Genomic DNA, 26099 nt, shown 5'->3' on the forward strand with positions numbered 1-26099 from the left:
TAAAGTATTGCATATATTTTGAACTCTTTTTTTTTCAATTTATTTTAACAAACAACGATAAAACAGTTCACCTGTTTCTCCCATCTCCCACCACTTTAACATAATAAATTATTGCATATACTTTTGGGATCATTCAATGTTTGACTCCTCACTACTAGAATATAAGCTTCCTGATGGCAGGGACAATTAACCACTGTGGCATACATCACAACCATGAAGAATGTGCTTCCTTGCTTTCTTGAAGTTATGCATGGCCACTGACTTCCTTTAACCGGTAAAATATGAGCGGAATCGTCACTTCTGAACTTCCATAGTGGCGCAGTGGTTAAGAATCCGCCTGCCAATGCAGGGGACACAGGTTCAAGCCCCAGTCCGGGAAGATCCCACATGCCGCGGAGCAACTAAGCCCGTGCGCCACAACTACTGAGCCTGCGCTCTCGAGCCTGCTAGACACAACTATGGAGCCCGCATGCCACAACTACTGAAGCCCGCGCGCCTAGAGCCCGTGCTCTGCAACAAGAGAAGCCACTGCAACGAGAAGCCTGCACACCACAACGAAGAGTAGCCCCTACTCGACACAACTAGAGAAAGCCCGCGTGTAGTAACAAAGGCCCAACGCAGCGAAAAATTAATTAATTAATTAATTAATTTTAAAAAGAAAAGAATCGTCACTTCCAGGTGGAAGACATAAATGGCTGCACATAACTCTCCTCCTCTTTCTTTCCTGAGTATAGAAGCAGTTTCTGATATGGAGTATAACACCGAATCCTAATGTAGAAGGTATCTACTCTGGGGAGTAGCCTGGATCCAAAGCGGAAGATGATAAGCAGAAGTAAACCTTTATTGCTTAAGCCTCTGAGACTTCGGGGTGGTTTATTACAGCAGCAGAACCTACCTACCTTGACTATTACAACCTGTCTCATTCCCACAGCCTAGTATAAGGTCTGGCACCTAGTAAGTGATCAAATATGTTTTCACTAAATTAATAAATCAAAAGTTTTAATTGTTAATAAAAATGAATTATTTTTAGTTAAAGAAATTATTTTCAACTCTATTCTGTATACAACGAAAAGCTTTGGAGATTTTAACTGATTCATACGTGGGAATGACAATCCTTTGGGTACAAAACTATCATCTTAGATATCAAAGCCTGTCACACATGCTTTACACTACTAAGGGACTCCATTAATGTCTGTTGAGTTTCAACTGAACAATTTTTTTCTGTGAAGTGTTTTTGAAAATCTTTATTTCTGTCATAGGGTCACTTACTTAAATGGCTCCATCTAAAGGCACCAGTGCCTTACAGAACATGCTTGCAAAATTCCATCTGTGTGTGGTCCCTGCCTCCATGGCAGTCACCACACAGATGCAGTAATTCTTCATCATCACATAGATTAGCCTAGAAACCAGAAGGACCTGAAGGTCAAAAGCATTAAGAGAGTTTGTTTAATAAAAATAAATTTGCAGTTTCTTTGACCAGGGAGGAGGAAAGGGGGTTGGGCATTTGGTTGTAATATCTTTGACTTCTCATTTCAACAAGAATCAATAAATTTACCAAGACAAAAGAGAAAACATGAGCTCAGTTTAATCTGGTTGTGGAAGCGTGACAAGCTCTACAAGTGGTGACGGTGGGGTCAGGAAGAGGAACTGACATCATCACAGATAAAGTCATGAGGCCCGAGGGAGTGAGAAAATACTACTTGGGGCTCTGTCTGGTATATGAGAAAGAAGTCACAGAACAAGAAAGCTGTTCTGTAGGATGGATAAACAACAAGGTCCTACTGAATAGCACAGGGAACTATATTCAATATCCTTTCATAAACCATAATGGAAAAGAATATGAAAATATATAGATATACACACATATAAACATATATATATATATAACTGAATCACTTTGCTGCACAGCAGAAATTAACACAACATTGTAAATCAACTATACTTCAGTAAAATAAATTTAAAAAAGAAAGAAAGAAAGCTGTTCTCCAGCACTGCTAGGTCCTGAGCAAATCAGTTCTTTAAGAAGGCTCCTTAATCCCAGCTCTAGTGACTAGGGGACCACCAGGCTCATAATAACATAGATATTGGAAGATGATCTAGCATCTGGTCTGATAGACGTGTAGAAAATAAGCAAGTCTAAGGTGGTGGAGAGGATTAAGTGAAGGATCAGCTTCGATCTGTGTGAACACACAGAAACCTTGGGCTTTGAAGAGAGAGTATAGTACAGGGATGACCCCAGGTCCCTAGGCAGGCATCTTATCTGTACCATTAGCTAGCTGTGTGATCTTGGGCAAGTACTTAAACCTCTCCACGCTTTCATTTTCTCCCCTGAAAATGAAGCTGTCATAGTGCCCACTTCAAAGAATTGTTCCGAGAACTTGACCTGGTTAATACCTGTACTGCACAGTTGTCTAGCACACAGCAATTTTCAGGAAATGTCAGCCTTTGTTATTATGCCCTGGTACACAAACTCTTCAGTTACGGGATCCAGCCCTTACCAGCTATGTGACCTTGAGCACATTACCTAACTTCTCTGTGCCTTCGTTTTTTTATCTTTAAAATGAAATAATAATTCTTATGTCGTAGGGTTGTTAGAAGCATCATGATACAACACCCAGTAGGGTGCCTGGCTCATAATTATCGCATGATCACTGTTACCTGACATTAGTACTGTTTCTTCTCGTAAGAAGCTGAGTAGGACGGCAGACCTCCTGGCCCAGGCACCAGGAAATGCAGTGGGGTTGAATGTGTGTGAGGGTTTAACGTACATGCAGGAACGTTTGGAGAAATGAAAGAAAAGGAAAAGGTTCTCATACTTGGAAAGAAGTGTATGTTCTCTTGCAGTAGTGGGGTCTTGGCTCTTCGAGGTGACACCTAAGATGGCACACGGTCACGTGTTTAAAGGTTGTTACTCCTGTAAGAAAAGCTGAGAGAAATTCCTGAGGGCAGAAATCTGCTCCCACTTCTCTGCCTCCCCTTAGTTCCCAGCACAGTGCTAGCCGCCCCAAACATTTGCTGAACCGGGTCGAGACTCGGGTCTCGCGCCCTGACTGTCCAGCAGAGGCCGCCCTGGGCCGCGACTCCCGGGACACGAGGGCTGGGAGAGGAAAGGCCAGGGGTGGCCTTGTCATCTCCGCGGGACCCGGGTGGGAGGGGTTTGGCGGCAGCAGTCGCGGCGGCGGAGGCGGCCCGGGCGGCTGGGATGGAGCAGAAGCGCGCCGGGCGCCGGAGTACAAGCAGCTGACGGAGCTGCGCGGCGCTCGCCTAGCTTCCCCTACCGCCGCCCGGTCGCCCGGCTCCCACCGCAGCCAGCGGACAGAGGAGGAGCTGCCCGCGCTCTGGGCGCTCGGTCAGTCCCGGCAAACTCTCCCGCTGCCCGCGCCGGGTTCGGCACCAAGCACCAGGGTACCATGGTCTACAAGACTCTCTTCGCTCTCTGCATCTTCACGGCAGGTATTTTGGGGCGCCAATCTGGCGGAGGGCTGGCCCGGCGACCAGCGCTGGGGGCGGGGGCTGAACCGGGGAGACCGGGAAATAAGTCGCCGCGCGCTGGGGGCCGGAGTGGTGCGAGCCTCCAGCGTTTCGCAGAGCTGCGTGCGCACTTGGATTTAGAGCGATGTGCGTTTTTGGAGATCCTGGGCCGAGCCGGACCGAGGGGATGACAGGGTTCTTCCGGCCGCAGCCCGCGCCCGCACAAACTCCGGGCTTTGTGAAACAGGTGGCTGCACGATGCGTTTGAAACCCGGGTTGGCGACACTGACTGAAACTAGAGGCTTCTCGGGTCTCCGAGCACACCCTGCCAGAGTTGGGCACCAGACCTCTTGACGCGGTTGGTCTCAGGGAGGGATAAGAAGGAGAAGCAGGGGGGATCGCATCTGGGAAAGCTTTAAGCCGTGGCCGCGCACCCGGCGGGGCTGGTTTGCGTTCCCCGAGATTTGGTGGTCTCTCATCTCCGGCGACCCTTCCTAGTTACGCGTGGGGGTGATGCGGCCTTAACAGTCTCAGGGAAGCTGCTCCGACCCGGCTCGAGCTCGTGATCACCCCTGGGGATTTGCAATTCTACCCTGTGGCCTGGAAACTCCCCCCAAATATGTGCCCTGGCAGAAACTGTTAACTTGGCTAAAACTAGCATCCTCCCCATTCCACCCACTCCCCCTACACACACTCACCCTCCGGACGGCTTCCCCACGCGCGCATCGCTGGCCTCAGGACCACGGATGGTAGCGGCCTCCAAGCAGGGCCTGGGGAGAGAGGAGCCAGAGGACTGAGCTCGGCTTGGTGGGCGTAGAGGAGAGATTCAGAGCAGCTCTTTAAGTCTGAGGGTGGAGTATCCAGTTTTTCCAGAAAATGTAGGCAGACAAGGGACAACTGACTACGGATGAGGCACTGGTGGAAAAAGCAGCCCGAGTGCGGGGACACCGGCGTGTTTAGATAAGAATGTTCCAAAGCCACATACACAAGCCATTTGACTCATGCTTGTAGTCCGTGTGTGTATTTTTTTTCCTCCTGAATTGCTTGGGTTCCTGTAATTGTGGACACAAGTCGTTACAATCCCTTGAAAAGAAGCTAGGGGTTTCCAGGCAGCTCACAACAGATAATGCAGTTTTGAGGAAAAGTTTCCCAACTTGAGGCTAGAGCGGGTCTTTTTCCTCTACTTGCTGAACGCCTGAGAAAGCTCCCTTTTCTCTCTGGTGTCTGCAAGGTTTGGAGGCGCGTCCGCAGAGGGTTCCCGGTCTCCTGCCGCTTTGGTTGCACAGCCTTGGGCCAGGCTGGTAGCGCCTGTATCCCCAAGTGTGACAGCCGACTCCCTAGCCCCGGGATTGCCAAGAGACGTTTACGAAATGACAGGAAAGGTGCCTTTCTTTCTCCTCTCTAGAAATCCTTTCATGAGGCTTGAGGCTCAGAAAACCTTCAGTGAGCCAGTAGAGCTGGTAGGTAGGTTTGTTGGCTAATTTTATTTAGTGGCTTGTCTTTAATTTTTATTTTTTTAACAACTCTGGCAGTTGGCAACGCCGGGATTAACCCTACTAAGGCAGTGTATTGTGGGGTTTTTTCCTCCCTAAGGAGCTCAAGATATATATATATTTTTTAATTTATTATTTTTTTTCTTGGCTAGTTTTAGAGTTTAGCCTCGCTATTGCTGTGGCAAGAACCTTGACCTTGCTCACGGCCCAGACTGAGGAGGCTGGTAGCTGGGGACCCACTGCGCAACCTCACTCATCCCTGCACACATGTGTCGAAGCCAGAACAAAGAAGATCACAGCCTCCCAGTTCTGGGGTTCCCCTGACCCCGGAAGACATAGTTATGTTTCTGAGTACATCTCCCTGAGTTGATGAAGCATCCTTTCCTCTGAGTTTGTGCCTCTGAAGGAATCTCTTCGGGGGTCAGTGTGTTGTTAGAGCTACTTGCAATAAGTTATCAGAAAAATAATATAAAAATAGGCATAAATACCGTACAAGGTTGTTTACATCCCAAAGTAAGGTGTTTTGAGAAACTAAAATATAACTTTTCTAGAAAAAGTTGTAAAGGAGAGAGGGACAAGGGTTCTTGAAATGAAAGTGGCATGCGTGTTTCAGTGGATCATCCTGGGGCTCCCTTGGCAAAGCTCTAGGTAGTTTCATCAGGCAGTTGCTTTCCCCCCACCCCATCTTTAGAGAATTCAGGAAATTTTCCATAAAACTCTTGAGGTGATACTTTCTTGAGCCAGGAATGGGGCTTAGCAGGGGACTTTTTTATCTTAATCTACTCAATACATATACATAGTGTTTTGTCCAGCCTGTATAATGGACACTTGTAAATACCTGTGCATTGTCAACAACACAGCAAAAATAGATCTCTACACTTATTCACTTGTATTTTAAAAAGAAGGAAGAGAGAAACCGTGGGCTGTCTTCAGTTCTGTCAGAGTTGATTGGGGTAGAAAACTAGCATGGCTGTTTTACAAACCGTTCCCAAACACCTCTAAGGCCAGTACTCTAGGCATACAGGAGTACTGCCTCTAAATTACAAGCCAGAACCTCCAAGGGCAGGCAGCAGAACCAAGAATGGAGGGAGGATGGCAGGCCACAGGAAGCTTCCATCTTCATCCCTCTCCCTCTCCTCTCTAGATTCAGTTCTTTCATTCCCACCACCGTCGTTGCTGCTCTCCAGTGCTCTATGGCTCAATATGTTAAAAAATTCCCTCACTGAGACATCTGAGGTATACTGGAACTTCCCAGAGTCCTTTTCCAAACATTCAAGGAGTTCAAGGGGAAACAAGCATAGGTAAGAGAGGCAAAAATCCCTTGACCCAGTTTTTCCTGCCTTAGGTTCTGCCCTGTCTGCCCCACCCCAGGGAGAGTACTGCAATCTGCCCCATTACCCAAGCTGACTTATTGGCCCCTTGGTGATCAAGACCAGCAGAGCTAGATTCCAGTCTGCCACCCAGCTAGAGAGCCTGTTTGTGTCCCAGGCCTGTCAGCTAGCTCTTCTCCAAGTGACTAACATCTCGAACGTCCTTATCCTCAAAGGAAGACCCCACCCTACACATTTATGGCTCTCTTCTCAGTATAGGTCCTGATATATGGCAGGGCTTTATCATAAGCATATTAAAGCCATATCGTAAATCTTATCATAAACATGTTAAAAATAAACCCAAAAATGCACACACATTTATGGGAACGGCAAGGTTGCCTAAGGTTGGTTGGGAGTGGAGGTGAAGGGTGGCTTGCATCCCTTTAGCCTGGTTACGTCCTATTCCCCTGAAGTCTGTGTCACCTACCTGAGAAGGTGGAAGTTCTCCATTATTATGGGATAGATTTACTGAGACAGTGTTGCGCAGTGGTGAAGCACGGCTGCAGGTTCTGCAGCTAGATTGCGTCAGTACAAAGCGAAGTTTTACTACTTACTAATTGTATCATTTAGGGCACGTAATCTAACCTCTCAAGTTTTCTTATCTACAAAAATGGGGAAATAAAACTTCATCAGACTGTTAAAAGTGGTAAATAACTGGATATACCTATAATGCCTGGGACATAGTAAGCGCTCAATAACTGTTAGCAGTTGTTGTTGCTCTTATTCTTATTAATAAAGTTGACTGTGTTTGGCACCAGTTAGGTCATCCTGTCCAAAGTTTACGTGTCTGTGCTTGGACTATGTAAATTGAAGATTTGAACTAATATTCCAGCACAATGCCAGCTGTTCTGGCAAACACTCATGTGCAAATTAAGAAAAGATTCAGCTGAGCCTACTAAATGCCTAATTTGAAAAGGTTAATAATTTGCCGGCTCAAATTTAGCACAACAGTCCAAAAAACGCTCAGTAACAAACAGAAGTCAAGTCTCACGGAAGATGCTATTTCTTCCACAAAGTCTTTTGCAGACTGGTGTGTTTCAAAAGCCCAACTCAGCCAAACCTTAAGGTCAGGTTCCCAGAGCCACAAATTTTGGATAATTCTGATCAAACAACTTAGGAAAAGGCATTTCATGGCATGTGAATGATCCAGAATGGCTCTCTCCAGAATCCAAAAACATCAATAATGGCCAGATGTCTAATTTAACTTGGTCCATTTGGGCCTGGTCTAGTGGTGCTTTCATCGTGCTTGTGCTTTTATAAGAAAAATATTGGCCAAATATTGGCACCGTTGGAGCAGATTTTCTTAAACTACAATTTTTGGGGGGACAGGGGTGGGGCTGGGGGGTACAGCATCCACTGGAAACAACGAAGAGGGACATTTAAACAATATTTTCAAAGTGTATTGACTGTTTTAACACCCAATGAAAGGAATCCTGCTCTAACATGCACGATGGTTTTCTCCCTTTTAGAAGTTACTGAAATTGGATACGTTAGTTTAGGAATCAAATAGAGTCATCCCTAAGTATCCAGAACCTGGCCCCCATACCAAAATCCTCAGATGCTCAAGGTTCTTATATAAAATGGTGTAGTATTTGCATATAACCTACGCACATCCTCCTGTATACTCTGAATCATCTCTAGGTTGCTTGTAATACCTAACGCAATGTAAATGCCGTGTAAATAGTTACCAGCATGCAACAAGTTCAAGTTTTGCTTTTTGGGTTCAGGAATTTTTTTTCCCAGTAGTTTTGGCCCAAGGTTGATGCAGATCCCACAGATACAGAGAGATGGCTGTCTTTGCTTTGCTAGCAAGGTATTGAATAAAACAGTTGCCTAGGAAAAATTAATGTTTCATTTAGAAGACAGCAGTGGTTATGAAAAGAGGTAGGCAAATAGTGGGTACCTGCCTTATGCAACGATTGCTTTTTTGTTGCAAGTGCAGGGCTAATAGGTTATCATCCAGTTAATGTGCAAGTAGGGTTACTATAAACTAAGACCGATTTGTGTATGTAGTTCATGGCATGACATTTCGTAGTCACAGCTTAAATTATTTAAAGGACGGGGATTGATGTAACATCAGATTTTCTGAGGTGTGGATCTTGAAATGGTCTTCATGATCCTTTAATGCAGCATAGCCCATTTCTTTTACCTGTTTTAATATCGTTTATAAACCTTGAGACTTCTGCCATTTTATACGTAATCGAAATCATTTACAACAAAATAGGTGATTATATAATTGTTGTCATCTGTGCTTTTCATTGGTGCAAGGTGGCATAATGTCAATTGAAAATAAGCTGTTTTAATTTTCCTTTGGCTAGTGTTGCCAGATTTAGCAATTAAAAATATAGGTTGCCCAGTCCAATTTGAATTTCAAATAAACAGTGATTTCTAAGTCTATCCCACATAGTACTTGGGACACACTTAAGCTAAATAACTCTTCGTTGTTTATCTTGAATTCAAATGTAACTGATCATCCTGTATTCTAGCAACTCTACCTTTGGCCTTCCATGTGTGGTTCATCAGTGCAATGGCTTTGACATAGGATTGGCTTTATTTTGAACCCTGCCCCACCCGGCTTTAGCCATCCCACTCCATTTCATTCATTCATTACAATCTGTTCATGGGAAGACGACTCGGAGATTTCAAAGCAGCTCTGTCTCTCTGAGAGCAACTTACAACGTTAGGATTCAGAGGCAGCTCTCCAATGGAACTTTTTGAATCGGATTGCATATCCATTTACTGTGCACTGTTGTGATTTTCTGAACAATCGGTGGGATTTCTGTAGCCTCCCTGAGGCTACATTACTTTACCCTTTTGTGACCTTTTCTTAAAAAAAAACAACAAACAGTATACTATTTGAAATGGTAACAGTGTTCTTGCATAGGAGCTGGAGCTAAGAGCCTTCCAGAATCCAGCAGGCAGTTGATTAAAAAAGAAAGTTAATAAAACAGCTTTGGATTTCAATGCTGTCTTCTGTGCCAGGATCTTAACACATCTCACAATTATTATATAAGGTTTGCATAATTCCTGCAGGATAGGTCTATAGGTATCACTTGGAATCTGTGGCTATATGGGGCCTGAAGCAGCATATTAGACAGAATTTCAAGGCAGATTGGGGGAAAAAAATCCTTCCAGCAATTAGACTGTGGTGGAAATTTGTGCCTTTATACTTAAGGCCAAATCTGCGACTAGGTAATTTGTTAAGTGGAAAAAAAATTGTGGAAAGTTACCAGGTGTGATATTTAGAAAACATGTCTATTCAATACAAAATAAGATGCATGATAGAATACGGCTTTGATGATAATATCTTCCAGTTACAGTCCAAATTCTGACACCTGATTTTCTTTTCCATGAAGGAGGAAATAAGGGCACAGAAACTTTAGGGCAGGTGTTGCACATGAGAAGAATTGGAGGAGGGAAGGTATAATTCATTTTTCATTTTTTTGGCCATGCTTGTAAACTTAAAGCTATCATTCAAGCTTCTCACTGGATAGAACATATTATATTTCCCTGTATGGGGTTATTAAAATATATGTTACCTTTAAAATTATGATATTCTTGCCAGCTTGTGTAGTCCAGAAGCATAACCTCATTCCTGAGAGAGTTTTTTCACCCACTGTTTTATCCACGATGGGTTGTTACTGGGGTTGTCTGCCCCTTATAAAATCTTTTCATTTTCCATTGGAAAAGCTTTTGTGATCCACAGGTAGACGACAGGCAGCTACCATTATACTGGCGTTGAACAGTTATTTCATTGTTAAACCCTCCACACTATATGATTCTTGCTTTGTACTGTAATTTAGATTCTTTAGGAAGAACAGTAATAATTATTGTAAAGATAAAAGGATGCCCTCTTTATTCACCATGCAAAAGCTATATGTGTTTAGGGAAATGTTTAAGACTCTGGTCATTCTATTGAGCTAAGGTAATGTGTCACATTAGGAGAGGACTCAGTACATCTCAGAATTACATGAGGGAGTCTCAAAGCCCATTTGTCCATGAGAGGGTCCTAGAGAAATCTGGTGGACTTGAACCACCGCTTTGTTGGTTTGGGAAAAGAGGCAAGTTATTGGTGGATCGCACACTCGGCTGGTCATGGAAATTCTCGCTGTTGATGGGTCAACTGCGTGGGAGGTAACATCAAGCTGAATACGGCCATCACCCAACCAAAGGGAACTCGGCATGTTTGGTCTTAAAAATTACAATGTTGTCAGAGATGGCATTCCAGAGGAGAGAGCCGTGGAATTGTCCTTTTTGAAGAACTGTTCAGACAGGTCTGAGCATGAGAAAGAATTATCAGTTTTTGAGGATAAATGATCATTCATCGTTTACCTTCTAGGAAATGTAGGAGGGGAAGGAAGTGTGATATCACATTCCATGTGGAAACTGGATAAGAAATGGACAGAGGGCAGGGGCCATGGCTGTTTCAGAATTTCTGCATAGGATACGTGGAAGAGGCTGGGAGTGGTCTGTTGCATGAGATGGAGAGAACGTCAGGTGGCTGAACGAGGGGGAAGTGATTGTTGAAATTACTGTGGGCTACTAATGACCAAACCACCTCCTTGATGCTGCTACTGGGAATGGAAAATTCATCAAGTTTCATTTTTAGGTGAAGGAGATAAGAGATTCCTTCTCAAATGTATATGCACATCCATCCTCTTTTAGTACACCTTTCTAGTTTTGTGAAAGGTTGCAAATTGAGCCTTTCAGAGGAAACGGATGTGACAGCCCTTAATGGCAGGTAATTCAGGTACCCTCAGCATTGTGAAAGGGGCAGAAGAATAAGAAAATGCCCAGAAATGTCAAGAGGAATTCAGCTGCGTGGTTTGGTTGCATGAAGGAGGGCTGAGTGACCTGGGGTTGCCCGCTTCCGGGCTGGCCTCCTAGACTGCTCTTCACGAAGAGTCCTGTTTTGAGCAGATTCCCCATTCAATGCTTATTTGGAGAGAAACACAACACTGGTATTTACCCGATGAGGATGGGATTTGTGTTACTTTCTCTGAGAGGCTACATGGTATGGTGGAAGAGGCTTTGGAGGAAGACAGGCTGGTGTGATGCCAACTCTGGGGTCTCGGTCTCCTCCTTGTAGAGTTATGATAATACACATCAAGTGCCATGTGAGTAAACATTCAACAAAAGTTTATTAAACAATGCATAGAAGATTTTATTTTACTTCATTGGCACATCCGCCTCACACTCCTAGAATATAAGATGCATGAGAATTTTAGCTGTTTTGTCCAGGCTGTGTCCCCAGCATGGAGAACAGAGCAAGACATGTAATGAGTGCCTAGCAAATATGTGTTATATTAATTTTTTAATATATTTATTTATTTACTTACTTATTTGGTTGTGTCGGGTCTTAGTTGCGGCCTGTGGGATCTTCATTGTGGCATGTGGGATCTTAGTTCCCCAGCCAGGGATCAAACCCGTGTCCCCTTCATTGGAAGGCAGATTCTTAACCACTGGACCACCAGGGAAGTCCCTGTTAAATTAATTTTTAATAGAGAATCTTCATGTGTTGTCTAAGGCTCTGGAGATACAGCAATGAACAAAATAGAAGTCTGCCCTCAGGGAACTTATGTTCTTTGAGGGCGATTGACTTGGTCAGAAGAAAATCAGTAGCTGACCATCTCATCTCACAGTCATCTTAAACGCAACACGTCCAAATATGAACTCTTGGACTTTTCTCCCAGAATAGTCCCCAGCAGAAGCCTTCCCCATCCCAATTAATGGCAACTCCAACTTTCCAGTTGCTTAGGCTGAAAGTCGTGAGTCATGTTTGAGTCTCTTTTTCTCTCAACACCCCTCATCCAATGCTTCAAGAAAATCTGTTCGCCCTGCCTTTAAAATACATAAAGTCAGACACTTTCTGCCACCTCCATTGCTGTCTGTGGTGTGAGCCCCACTCCTCTTTCTCCCAGAATCCTGCAGGGGCCTCCTCTCGGGCTTCTCAGCTTTTACCCTTTTCCTCCTAAGGTGTAGTCTCTACGGAGCAGCTGTCGATCCAGTGGAAATGTATCAGATGACGACATTGCTCTGTTCACAGCTCTGCGGTGGCTTTCTGTTGTGCTCAGAGTGAAATCTCAGCCCAAGTCCTTAAAGCAGCCATCCAGACCCACTTGAGCTGCTCCCCCTTCATCTTGGACCAGGGCTTCTACCTCTCCTCTGCTCCCCTGGCACCAGCCACACTGGTTTCCTTATTGTACGCCATGGCTGGTTCCTCTCTCTGGAACATATTTCCTCTAAATATACATGTGGTTAATTCCCTCACCTTCCTAAAACCTTTACTCAGATGTCACCTTCTCAGTGAGACTTACCTTACCAACATTTTTATTTTTTTTTTTGTCAGTTACTCTTTTATTTCCCCCACCCCTTGAAATTGTCAAGCATACTTTGAGGAGGTGTTTGATTACTGACTTCAGGCTCTTTGGCTGTAGCGTCCAGTCTGCCCTTCCCCTTCTGGTCTCTTTCTTTCCTGGCCGCTCTATGATTATTTCTGCATCATTAGATTTCCTTTCCTGTGTTCCCAAAGGATGAACATATTTACAGTCAGTCCTGGAAACCTGATCTTTATCCTGAATTTCTGCTCAAAATCCACCAGAGAGATTAATCATGCGGACAATCTTATTTTATTAAGAAAATGTGTAATACATACTAAAAATAGCAAGCCTTGCTTTGGTCAGTTTCATCAATGCTTCTTAATCTGGACCTCATAGAACATGCATTTTTTTGCTCTTTGATTTCTTTTATTCTCCTTGACCAGCATTTTTAAATTTGCAGTCTGTTCTGCCTGCCGACACCGTATTCCCATTGCCCCTCATCTGCCTCTTGCCTCTACTTTTTCCTTTAATGTCTCTCTTCCTTTATCCCTAGTCCCCTACCCCATCCTGGGATTTTTGTGTCTCTTGTTTGCTGTGGTATCCCCAGTGCTGTGTGGCACTAAGGGGGGTACTCAAAATATTTGTTGAACTGAAGGATTAAAATATATTTTTGAGGGCTGGCACAATGAAGTTAATTTAAATTTCACCTTAGATCCCCCCAAAAGGAGACATTGGCAGACTTGCTTACTATCAAGTGCTTGTTGTCTAGTGTTTCCAAATAGCTGTTTTTTCAAAAAGAGTCAGGCTTTTCGTTTTCATTGAGGGTTACAAAAGCTAAACTTGAAAATCAGCTTTTTTAAAGCTATGCACATATAAAACACTTCTTTTACAAATGTAAGCCTTTTATTTTTTACCATGGCTATCACTTGAAAATAGCTGAAACTTCTTATACTCTCTGGCCAATTAAGAAAATGTCACCTTTGAGCTCAGCTAGAGAAGATAAAGGTACTTCTACTATTTGAACATTTTTGAGAATTTTCTGAAGAGCTAAAAAGAGCCTGGTGATGAAAGTGATTTAAGTCAAAGGGAGGCATGACTGCCAATGTCCCAGTAACGTCTGAGGATGTTAAGTCAATTCAAATGCTGAGTATTGAGGGTGTAAGTTAGTCACAAATAAGCTGAAGGACAGAATAGGAGATTTCCTGGCCTTACAGACTCTTTCTGTCTTCATTGGTGATCCTGAAATATGAATTGTGTTTTAAGTCCAAGCGATAGATAGAAGTGATGAGAAGTCCTGACTAAAATCAGACCTGTATCCTGTATGCACTTGTTCTCCACCCTGCAGGGCTGACACCCCTTGGCGTGGCTGGTGTTAAAGTCACCCAGGCTGGCATATCCCCCAGCTTCATCACCCAACAAAGACTCATGTTACTTTCTGCCTTAAATAAAAACATCTACTCATTTAGCAGCTGCCAAAAAGAACATGATCTTGAAAAAGAACAACATGCCGGTCTTGAAGCCTAAGGGATAATAGTAAAATTTAAGATGATATCAACTTGAAGAGCAACCTATAAACCAACCAAAGAAGGGAAAAGATGATTCTTTATATGAAAAACATGCTCCTTGCTTGTTCAGTGAGGTCACTTGTCCATTCTTGAGGTGGGAAGACGCTCCACCATCTTGAAGAGCAGGATGGACCGTGAACAGAGGAGGGGCAAGGATGCGAGGCCGACCCTTGTGCGGCAGGACCGACCGGAAACTGTGTCTGGGGTCGTGAGTGCCACTGGAAGGAAAAGGAACAGACATTGACAAGAGGAGGCTTTTGACACCCAAAGTCTCAAAGCCAAGTGTGGCTGCTGAAAGAGCAAAAATTACTGCATCACCGAGGATGGGGTTTCAGTTTGGAGAGTTATCAGGCAGAGGGGAGATGGGGGTTTTGATATTCAGAAATTTACAGCCAAGTCTTCGTTTAAAAAAAGTTGAATGTCCTTAAGTGACAGTTGTCTCTCATTTTATAACAGTTTTTCAAAGTTGCACTCAAGCACTGATTTGTTTTTCATTTTTTATTATGGAAACTGTAAAATACACAGAAATTGACAAGAATTTGTCAGACCCGATTAAGTCTTATTTGTTTGTCTTGGTTAAGAACTTTTTTTTTAATAAGTTATCCATGTTATACATATTAGTGTATATATGTCAATCCCAAAAGAACTTTTAAAAAATATTAATAAATTGGGAGCAATGTAAATATGTAATTATAAAGTACTAGTCAGATCATAGTGAACAGTTCCATGTTTATTCAACTGGACAATATTCAGCAATTGCTTAAAAGAATGAGGTGGCTCATTTACGTACTGACAGGTAGAAATGGTGACAATATATTGAACTACTATATTGCAACTTTATATTTCACAACATATCAAAAGAGCAAGCGAAGGAATAAAATGTACCTCATGATAAAATAGTTAAAACGTCATGTGTGTGCCTATGGAGAAAAGAGTTTAGAAGTTTACACTGGTTATTTCCGTCAAATGAGTTTTGGGTCAGTCTCACGTTTTATGCTCATTTGTTTGGCCTGAAGTTTATTTTAATGTTTGTATTGCCTTCACAATTTAAAAAGTAACGTTGTAATCAGTATTTTAATCCCTCTTTATCAACAGTCAATGTGGCTCTAGTAACTGCTAGATGGCTACTACTGTCCTCAAAATCTTGATTCAAAAATCCTTCCGGGCTTCCCTGGTGGCGCGGTGGTTGAGAGTCCGTCTGCCGATGCAGGGGACACGGGTTCGTGCCCCGGTCCGGGAAGATCCCACATGCCGCGGAGCGGCTGGGCCCGTGAGCCATGGCCGCTGAGCCTGCGCGTCCGGAGCCTGTGCTCCGCGATGCAAGAGGCCACAGCAGTGAGAGGCCCGCGTACCGCTAAAAAAAAAAAAAAAATACTACGAGCCTCCTGTCAAAAGGACTCAGAACCACTTACTGAGGCTCCCACTGGCCAAAGATAGAACAGTTGGAACATCCATAAGGATAATTTCAAAGGACTGAATCACATTGTTTGAGCTCATGAGTTCATAATGGTACCAAAAACAAATCAATGATTACACGAAACTTCACTGATCTCCATTAGAGGATGCTAATTAACCAACACATTATTTTGAAAAATAATAGATAAAAGAATTGTTTCAATTGATTGATTGATCTTATGCATTTATTTTATGAGGTGTACACTGGGTGACCAAATATTAGATGATGGGATAACTGACTGTCTCCATACACGTATTCCAGCTAACGAAGACGGCATAGTGAAAATAGAAGATCACCATGTTGCCATGCGCTGGCGCGTAGATGAGCGTGGAGCCTGAGGGAGTGGCCTAGAGGACAGAAACCTTGAGATAGTGGAAAGTGGCCTGGAAGCTGGGACATCACCTGGATGAGGAGTTGCACAGTGCGAGGCATGGTGAATGCACTGAACACCGAAAGGATCCAGGGGTAGCACAGAAAGGAGAGGAGATCCAGTTAGCCTGCTTCACGCCATCACACGTCAGCACGGGAAATCTGGAAAGGAATGAGAGTCAACTTCCAGACAAGCTTGCTACCTTTGGGGGACCACCCTTACCTGCACGTCTTTATGAAATAAAATTTCAATCTGGCTAAGTGAATCCAGTGAAGATTGTCTTTAAAGGATTCACAGGTAGAGGAATGTAAGAGGTAGTGTACCTTCCTGGATAGAAAGGGAAACCTTCTCCTGGCTTCTCAGTTACCCAGCAGAGGTTGCCGGTTAGTAAGTGTCTGTCCCCAAACATTACTCGCCCCAGTTTGCTGCGAACTCCTTGCTTCCTTGAACTATGCCAACCTTCCAAGCTTGGGATAAATATAGATTAGCTATTATTGTCCTAGGGTTGCCATAACAAATTACCACAAACTGGGATGGCTTAAAACAACAGAAATTGATTCTCTCGCTGTTTTGGAAACTAGAAGTTAAAAATCGAGGTTTCAGCAGGACCACGCTCCCTTCAGAGCCTCAAGGGGAGGATCCTTCTTTGCTTCTACCAGTTTCTGGTAGCCCCGGGTGTTCATTGGCTTGTGTTTTTATTTACTGGTTTACTTATCTGTTTATTTATTGCTCTTGATGGTAGAAGTTTGGTTGAGACTGTTTAAATCAGGTACTTCTCAACCAGAGTGTTCTGGGCATTTGGAGGGGATATAACACGTGGATAGCATCCCTTGGCCCTTGAATGCTAAATCACAGTAGTACCTTACAGGAATTGTGACAAGCAAAATAAGAGAAAAATAGAGAAAAAAAAAAAGAAGGTAAGAAAGGAAAGACGGAGGAAATGCCTTCACACATTTCTAAACTTATCAGGCTCACTGAAAACCAAAGGTCTACATTAATGAGATTTTTAATGGCCCTTCTTAGAGACCCACACAGAATGGGTTGTCCTAAGCAATAGCAGTTCTCCTACTCAGAACGTACTCAGCCAGTCTGCCAACTGTGAGAGGCCTCTAGATGCTTCAGGAACATTCTGATTTGGACATGACTGGTAGCATGTGGACTATTTGGAAGGTACTGTGTCACTTTTTCTCTGCCATGCTTAATACTATATTGTGTGCAACCTTGGGGATGAAGTAGACTCGGGATGCAGTATAGAAAGAGCAAAAGTGCCAGGAGATCAAAATAGTTTCTGCCCTTCGGCAGTGGAGCTCATTGCTTATAGATACCATACCTTTCCCCTCTGTGCAGAGACGGCATGATCCACTCCCTAAAGAGTCTCTTTTCCTCACTTCTGAGTAATGTATTATTGGATGTGGGACACAAGAGGTCACAGGAGTCTTTCGTGGAAAAATGTAGAAATTGTGACATTGTAGAACAGTGGATTTCAGTCTGCCAACATGAAAAGTGTGTGGCGGTGTGTGTTTGTATTTGTGGGTAGGATGTGTGTTTCCCTCCTTTCTTACCTGCTTCCTTCCTTACTAAAATATTTAGAAGAATTTTAAAAGGAGGAGACCAAGTAGCGTAGAAAGAATGTCTTTTTCAGGGAAAATTGATATTCAGTGGATTCATGCTTTTTCTGTAATATGTAAAATTCAACACTTCCTCCCCATAAAATAGCAGGTTATCCTACAACATGGAACAGCCATAATCATGTGCATCCATGTCTTCTGATTCGTAACTAGGATATTAATTAGGAAGAACATGGGCATTTATTTTGTTCTGTAGCTGCCTATTCAATGGGTTTTTGGAATCATAGCTTCCCTTATAAATTAGAGTGAACATCACACTGGCAAGTCTTTCCCTTGGAAAAAATATAATTTCACTTATAGGAGATTTAATTACTTAGATAGTTTTGCTTATATAGGCAAGAGAAATATTCTAAGAAAACTGAGAGGTCTACTGAAGCCTTTATTGACCTGGGTTATTCTTAAAAGAATTAAAAAAAAATTTAAAGCTCTGACACTATAAACACAGCTCCTTGATGAGAGCTGAGTTCATGCTGAGATAAAAAGTTACAAAGCAACAGAACAGCCTCATTATATTTTTAAAATCCCAGGGAGAGCCATTGTTTTGCCAAAGCAATGTGGTAAGACAGCCTGGGACCCAATGTCAGTGCCCAAGAGACTAGGAGTAAAGAGCTTTAGAAGCTTTGAATTTTTTTCTAAAACAATTAAGATTAAAGGAGTTAATCAGGAAATCTGAGGTTATATAATGGTGAGCAGGTCAACCAGCTCATATGTCTGGTTTGGGGCACATGCTTGGAATGACCAAACTTTTCCACAGAAGATTGGACTTTAGGATAATTCTTTCAGAATGAAAGAAGTGACAAGAAACATGAAAGTTTGAAAAGTGATCCCCACCGTTACTGACATCTGAGAGCATCCTAGCCTCTCCAGAGACATTTGACTGAGGAAAGCAGATGAGCCAGCTGGGGCTCGAACCCCAAAGGGACCTGACAGGAGGTAGAAGGAAAGTGGGTCACGTCTGGTGAGACAGCTTGTTTCCCTTGACAAGTCACGCTGGCCGATTTGGGGGACACCAATTGTATGGTAGCTGGCCTGGCCACCTTGAAACCTCCTCTCTGAGGGTAGCATGGCTGCTGCTTGGGAATCCATGGCACATGAGGCAGAAACTAGGAGTAGATCTGGAATATACCTTGTGAAGCGCTAAGGCTCAATACCCACAATAAATTCTTCTCAAAATCACTGGGAAGAGATCATTCACTATTTAATCAAGAACTACCCAGGAATACTACTCAGCCATAAAAAAAGAATGAAGTAATGCCATTTGCAGCAACATGGATGCAACTGGAGATTATCATACTAAGTGAAGTAAGTCAGAAGGAGAAAGACAAATACCATGTGATGTCACTTATATGTGGAATCTAAAATATGACACAAGTGAACCTATCTATGAAACAGAAACAGGTTCACGGACATAGAGAACAGACTGGTGGTTGCCAAGGGGAAGGGGATTTGGGGGGGATGGAGTGGGAGGCTGGGGTTAGCAGATGTAAGCCATTATATATGGATGAACAACAAGGTCCTACTGTACAGCTCAGGGAACCTATATTCAGTATCCTATGATAAACCATAATGGAAAAGAATATATAAAAAAAGAAAATATATATTTAGATGTATAACTGAATCACTTTGCTGTACAGCAGTAATTAACACAACATTGTAAATCAAGTATACTTCAATAAAAAAAAAAAAAAAAAAAAAAAAAACAAGAACTACCCAGGAAAAGCACAAAGCCTTCTGAGATGATGTATGAAGGGACAGGAATTCTAGGGAAAAGACTCAATTTCCCTTTGACTTAGTCAGGATTGGCTTTCTAGGAAGGCACATAAAACTTGAATTAGAGAGACGGGTTCATTGGCGTGTGCCAGTTGTACTTTGTCAGGTCTTCACTAGCCAAAGTGACATCATTTGTCTTCCATACAGCTGTGCCAAGCCGTACTGATGAAACTTTACCGCTGGATGTGAAAAGGCACCTATGTTCTTTGCCGAGCACTTACTGCCGGGTGTTTAACAACCCAAATATGACCTCGTTTGACTCAAAATGTCCAACAAAAGAAATGCCGCAGTGTTGCAATTACAATGCGCAGTGTGGCGATCGGACCTTGCTGTAAACGCAAGGGTTCTACCTGCCCATTTTCTTTGCCCTTGTGATGCTGTTGGCCTGTCCCGACACTGTGTTCAGAAGACACAGCCAACCCTGCTGTACCTGCAAAAGAGCCATTCCCACTGGTTGTGCTGACAGTGAATAAAAAGTAGGCACCAAATCCCAGTCTGCGATGGGAATGTTGGCCCTCATTACCCAGGCTCCTAAACGAGCAAATTATATTGTTCACGCGCTTTCTTGATTTTATTTTTATAAAAATGCATTTTTCTTAGCATCAGAGTTAAGCAACACTTGATTTTTATTTTTGATGAGGAATCTGGCAGAATATAGGCAGTTAGCCCGGAAGCTGTGTGAATTCAGGAAACCTGAGTGAATTCAGGAAACCTGATTAGCAGTTAGATCCGAATTCATCTAAGAATTTAGATTTAAGCCCTAGTGGATAAAGTATCCTTCTAAAAGCATTAGCAGTTTGGCGTTCAGTGGGACATTGGATTAATTCAGTCTGTGCTTCCTTGCTACACGGCATCATTTCAAGGTATAAATTCAATTTACGGTATGGAAAATGGATAAGATATGCATAAGCTGGTCTTGATTTAACAGGGATGATGAAGTAAATATTCTGGTAAATGAAATAGTCCGAATAACTGAGCTTTCTCTGTACTCTTATGTGGGTTGCTGATTTTTTTAATTGGAAAAAAAACAGCATATTTAAAACCATGTCTAACATTTATGGTAAGGTCACTGATAAGTTCCATGCCTCCACTTGTCATCTGTTAAATAAGAGGTTTAAATGAGATGAGCTTTAGCATCTACTCTTTATGATCCAAAACAGATTCTTAACCTGAGACCTTCCAAATTTAGATGATCCATAAATGAGCTCCAGGAAATTCACAGAACATCGTATCCAACATTGCATGAATGAACTTCTGTGCCTTCTTTTTCTTGGGAGACGTTCCATAGATTGTATCCAGTACTTGAACTCTGGCTCTCCAATAAATTTAAGAGCGTCTAATATTCATTCTGTGATTCATTTAACCCTTAAAGGATTTACTCTTTCTTTGACAATTCATAAGGTACCTAGGGGTGGTGTGGTGCTTGAGGGCGCCCTTACACTGCGGTAGTGCTGGCTTATGTTTATTTGGGCTGTGGCTTTCAAAGTACAGATTATTATTACATGCATTCACCTCGCCTTGGGTCACCCACAAAGGTGGAGATTGTCCTTTCAAATTAAGGCTATAGAATTGGGGAGGGGAATAGCAAAGTGGCTCAGAGATGTGTCACTGAGGCAGTCAGTGAGATCCTGGGGAGTCAGCCATGGGTGTTTTGACTTGCTGGACTGGTTTTCTTTCCATTACAGTGTGTTATATAGGATGTCATAAAAGCTGCATATTCCTGCACGCAGCTCAGTATTTTGGAAGCCACTTGTGTTACTTAAGGTCTCCAAACTCTAGCCCCCCCCCAAAAATGATCCAAAATTAATTGGACTAGTGGCAAGTATGAATTTCAATCTAAAAATGGAAAATACTGCCCTGAGCCTACCGTTCTTTAGGCTCCTGGTCCTTAAATTCTAATAAAAACATTCACATAGCATCTTATGGTTTCCACAGAGCTTTCAGGCGCAAACTGACACTCAGTACTCACAAGCTCTTGGCAGCCAGCCAGCACACCCATTATATAGATGAGAAAAAACGAGACTCATAGAAGTGAGTTGACACAACCCAAAGCCACAGAGAAAGGGGCAGAGTCAGAACTCCAGGCTGATCTCACGACTCCAACTTTGCACCTGTTCGTGGCAGCACAGCTGTCTCTACAGTGTTCTCAGGGCATTGGGGGTAGGCGAGGGGTGCACAGACTGGGACATATGTTGTCAGGTCAGACCATTTTCATAGACTTGCGCATTGGCGAGAAAACTGTCTGCAAAATACATTCTGTGGTAACATAGACAGTGCGTTCCCTGGAGTGTAGATTTGAAGAATTTTCTACAAGTTCAGAATCTTTCTCCATACCAAGCAAAGGACAAATATATCTCTGACCAACAAGAAAATACCAAGACTGAACTCCTCCCCAGCTCTAAATGCAGCCTACACCTTTTTACAAGAACTTTTTCTGTGGACTTACTTTTTTTTTTTTCCAGAGCATACATAGCCTACTTCAAAGCTGGGAGACTACGAGGAAGATTGAGGACAAAAAAGGCTATTATTTCTCCCTATGTCTTACTGGCTTTTTGCAAATTCCATAGGAACTGAAACCCAGTAATTATTCTATTATCTTTTGCCAACGTTAAACCTTTTTCCTAAGTAGTTATATGACATTAAGTGGCTGGAAGAGATATTTTTGTGATCAGGCTGTGCTGAGAGGGCATTATAATGCACTGAGAGATACATGATTTATTTGTTTTGATTTTAACTTCTGAAAGATTTACATCTGGGCATAGATATATAAAACAATAGAGAGTGTTTTGCCAGTACAAAGGTAAGAATGACTCAGCTTCAGCTAGTTTGATTCTGTCACCACAGTGGTAGAGGAGCAGCTCAAAATAGTTCTCATTACAGATCTGCAAAGACCTTGGTTTGGTGCCCATGATTCTGCTTTTGAATTCCAGCTCTGCCATTTAGCCAGACAAGCAGGGGGGAAGGGAAATTAACACGAAACCTAGTAAGATGCCCGCCATCGTGTTTAGGCACGTTATAGACATTTTCTTTTCCGACTCTACAACAGCCCTGGAAGGTTGGTGCTATTGGTTTCTGCTTCTGAATGAGAAAACAGAGGCTTGAAGAGGTCCAGTAATTCCTCTAAAGCCACAGAGCTAATGGATTCCAAATTTGAACCCAGATCTCTCGGCCATTAAACCCGTGCTCTTTCAATGATTCAGCACCTCTTTTCTGCACTTCCATGTCTCCATCTGTAAAATGTGATCATTAAAGATATCTTTTAGGGTCGTTGCTTTTTTTTTTTTTTTTTTTTTTTACGGTAGGCGGGCCTCTGACTGTTGTGGCCTCTCCCGTTGCGGAGCACAGGCTCCGGACGCGCAGGCTCAGCGGCTATGGCTCACGGGCTCAGCCGCTCCGCGGCATGTGGGATCTTCCCGGACCGGGGCACAAACCCGTGTCCCCTGCATCGGCAGGCGGACTCTCAACCACTGCGCCACCAGGGAAGCACTAGGGTTGTTGCATTTTAAGAGGTTAATTTACCCAGAACAATCCTGATATACAGAAGGTCTTCGATAAATAGTATTTCTCTTCCCACACTTTATTCTGGTAATAATTCTGAATTTGTTTGGTCAATTAATTAGGTTTTTTTTTTTCTTTTCGTTTCCTTTTGTTTTTTTACTTTAGGTTTTGACCTACCTCAGCTGTTTTTAAAATGCAGAAGCAAAAAGATGACTCTAAATAGAGGTACCTGTATGATTTTAGAGGACAGGAAAGGCAGGGATAACTTTTTTTTTCTTCCATCTTCTGTCTGGGGTGAATAGCTACAGGGCAGGGAGTGGGCTGGTGCCGTCTGGTCCCAGAGAGAATGTGTGAGGTGACCAGGTGTCTTTTTAACTGTGCATCAAGACCCTTGTGAGTAATTTTAACATCACTTTATAAAGCTGCTGCGGTCCTGTTGCTTTGGGGAAGGGTTGAAGCAAGACAGCAGCCAAGCTACACCCTGTTGGCCTGCAGTACTTCTGAATGGCCTCTGTCGCTATAAGCAGGTAGCCCAGTGCACTGCCGAGGCCTGGTACGTGGTAGAAAATGTGGGCAAAACGTCACCAGATTTGGTAGGAAGTGTCAGATTTCCTTGCTTGTAGGTGACAGCCTGCTTGCAGAAAGACTCGGGAAGAATTTCATGTCTGCAAAATGATTATGTATGTATGTGTGTATTTAACTTTGCTCCCTGCCTGAAGGCCCTGGAGCCCTCTGCTTGCAGATAATGAATGCATCTAAACTGCAAATTCCAGGGAAAGTGGAAAGCATCTAGATAAGCTGGAGTGGTTGGAAAAAGTGGTGACCTAATCTTAGAAGGAGATTTTGACATTTTCATTTAGCAAACATTGACTCAGCACCTTTTTTAAACTGTAAGTAAGTACTGGGCACACACTTCGTCTTGAATGCACTGAGTCTAGTGGGAGACCAGACTTGCAAACAGATACTGTAATGCAGCCTGGTGGGCTCCATGTTTGAGGTATGAATGGAGTGTGATGGAAACCTAAAGCAGACAGGGTAACTATTTTGCCAGATGGAGAAGTAATATTTAGATATTTTAAGAAGATAAATAGGAAGTTCCCAAACAAAGGAAAGGAGGAAAGGGAAGGCATCATAGACAAAGCACGTACAGAGGCCCAGTGTCCACAATTAGGGGGATTGTGAGGAATCCATGAGGCTCGGCCATGAGACAACAAGACCAGAGACCGAACTTGGGGCCAGGGTGAAACACTGGGGGTCTGGATTACAACAGTCAGAGGGCTCAAGGCCTAGCTCTGCCACTTCTCAGATGTGGCTCTGAACAACGCACATTGTCACTCTGAATCTTGTTTTCCTCATTTATAAAATGCAGAAAATAATGGTACCTATCAGAGGGTTGTTGTGAGGATTAAATCAAAATAGACTAATTGCTACAATTCCAGCAATAGTAGTGCTCAATAAATGTCAACTCTTAGTAGTGGTATTCGTCATAGCAATCATTAATTTTACAATAAAATCAATAACGGAAAACATGAATAGTGTTCCTATTAGACTTCTCAAGTGTCTTTTATAAAGAAAAACAGGGTTGTCCAATAAAACCTTCTGTGATGACGGAAATGTTCTCTTTCTGCACCAGCCACTTCACTAGCCGTTAGCTCTCTCTGGCTACTGAGCATTTGAAATGTGACCAGTGCAACTGAGAAACTGCACTTTTATCTTATTTAATTTTATTAAATGTAAATGACTACATGTGCCTAATGGCTACTCTGTTAGACAGTGGAGGTGTAGAGTCGTGGAACCGCAAAATGTTTAGAATACAGGGGACCGTAGAGATTGATATAAACTTTCCTCATTCTCCCCTCCCCCCATGCACTACCATTTTACAGTTGTGGAAATGGAGGCTCAGAGAGGGAAGCTGACTTTCCTAGGGTCACACGGACATGATAGACTTAGCGCTAGAGCCCAGCGGGTCTTTTGGCATCCTGGCCTGGGCTCTTATTATCCTGAAGTTTGGTTGGATTATCCTCTCTACTTTAGAAGGCATCTTGCCTAAGCTTCATGGTTTCTGTTGTCACTGTCAACCACCTCTCTTCTCCCTACCATGTACATTTCTGGTCCTTTTTTTCTAATATAAATACTGCACCCAGTAAATCCCCAATAATCCATAACTCACTGACAGATATTTTAGTCCCTGATTTTGACAAATGCTAATGGAAAACATTATGTATTGGCCACAGCTCACTGAGTACAAAATGCCCAGAACACTGTTTTCATAGCTAGTACTTTTTTGTTGTCATTATACTGGAGTATTTTTGTTGTTGTTTTTGTTACTTTGCCTGGTGGTTAAACCAAAGTGTCAACAAAAATACAGACCACCTTTTACTATTTACAGAATACGAGCCCAAATTCTTTATCCTTGGACTGTGAGGTGATTGAATGACTCACTTAGCTGAATCATTCGTTAAGGAGGAATGATCAGGTGCAGACACAAGTCTTTGCAACAGCCCGTGTAGTTAGTTATCCTTGAACTCAGAGGCAGATCTGCTGGGAGACTGTTGTGGTACCTGGTCTACAAACATAGCTCTTTCCTTCCTCTGCAAAGAGAAACTTTTGCCCTTCTCTGTAGCAGACCCTGGGTAGGAATGGCACATGGTGTCTGGGAGCTGACCTGCGTGTTTGCTGCCTCGTTCCCCTCCTTCCTGAGCAGTGGGTGGGGCGTGGGAGGGGCAGGGGGCAGAGCTGAGGGAGGCATGGGCAGGTCAGCCAGCATTTATGTGGTACCTGGATTGGATCCTGGAACAGAAAGAGGGCATGAATGGAAAAATGGATGAAATCCAAATAAAGTCTAATTAATATTGGTTTTAATTAAATTTAAAAGTTTAATTAATAGTAGTGTATCAATGACAATTTCTTAATAGGATACTAACAGTGGAGAAACTGGGTGAAGGGTAAATGGCAATTCTCTGTAACATTTCTGCAACTTTTCTGTGAAGCTAAAATTACTCCAAAATGAACAGTTTATTTAAAGGTAAAGCCTCATAACTAAAATAGCCACTGTTTTCTGTAAATCTAAAATTATTCCAAAATAAGCCGTTTATTTAAAGATAAAGCCTCAAGACTAAAATAGTCAGTATTGGTTCTTCGTTAGACTAGTAGGGGAA

General features: G+C 42.9%; 1 protein-coding gene across 1 annotated transcript in view; it reads left to right on the forward strand.

The window, feature by feature from the left end:
• Positions 1-1273: 1273 nt before the first annotated feature.
• Positions 1274-26099, forward strand: part of PARM1 (prostate androgen-regulated mucin-like protein 1) — a 96747-nt gene continuing 71921 nt past the window's right edge. Inside the window, exons 1-3 of the mRNA XM_089911265.1 lie at positions 1274-1371; positions 3062-3453; positions 23107-23166. Coding sequence (XP_089767391.1) covers positions 1274-1371; positions 3062-3453; positions 23107-23166 — 550 coding nt within the window. The remainder of the gene's footprint in view (positions 1372-3061; positions 3454-23106; positions 23167-26099) is intronic.

This window comes from Delphinapterus leucas, chromosome 5, assembly GCF_059928025.1.
Source record: "Delphinapterus leucas isolate spDelLeu-1000000601 "Yukka" chromosome 5, BTC_Dleu_Yukka2, whole genome shotgun sequence".
Classification (NCBI taxonomy): Eukaryota; Metazoa; Chordata; class Mammalia; order Artiodactyla; family Monodontidae; genus Delphinapterus; species Delphinapterus leucas.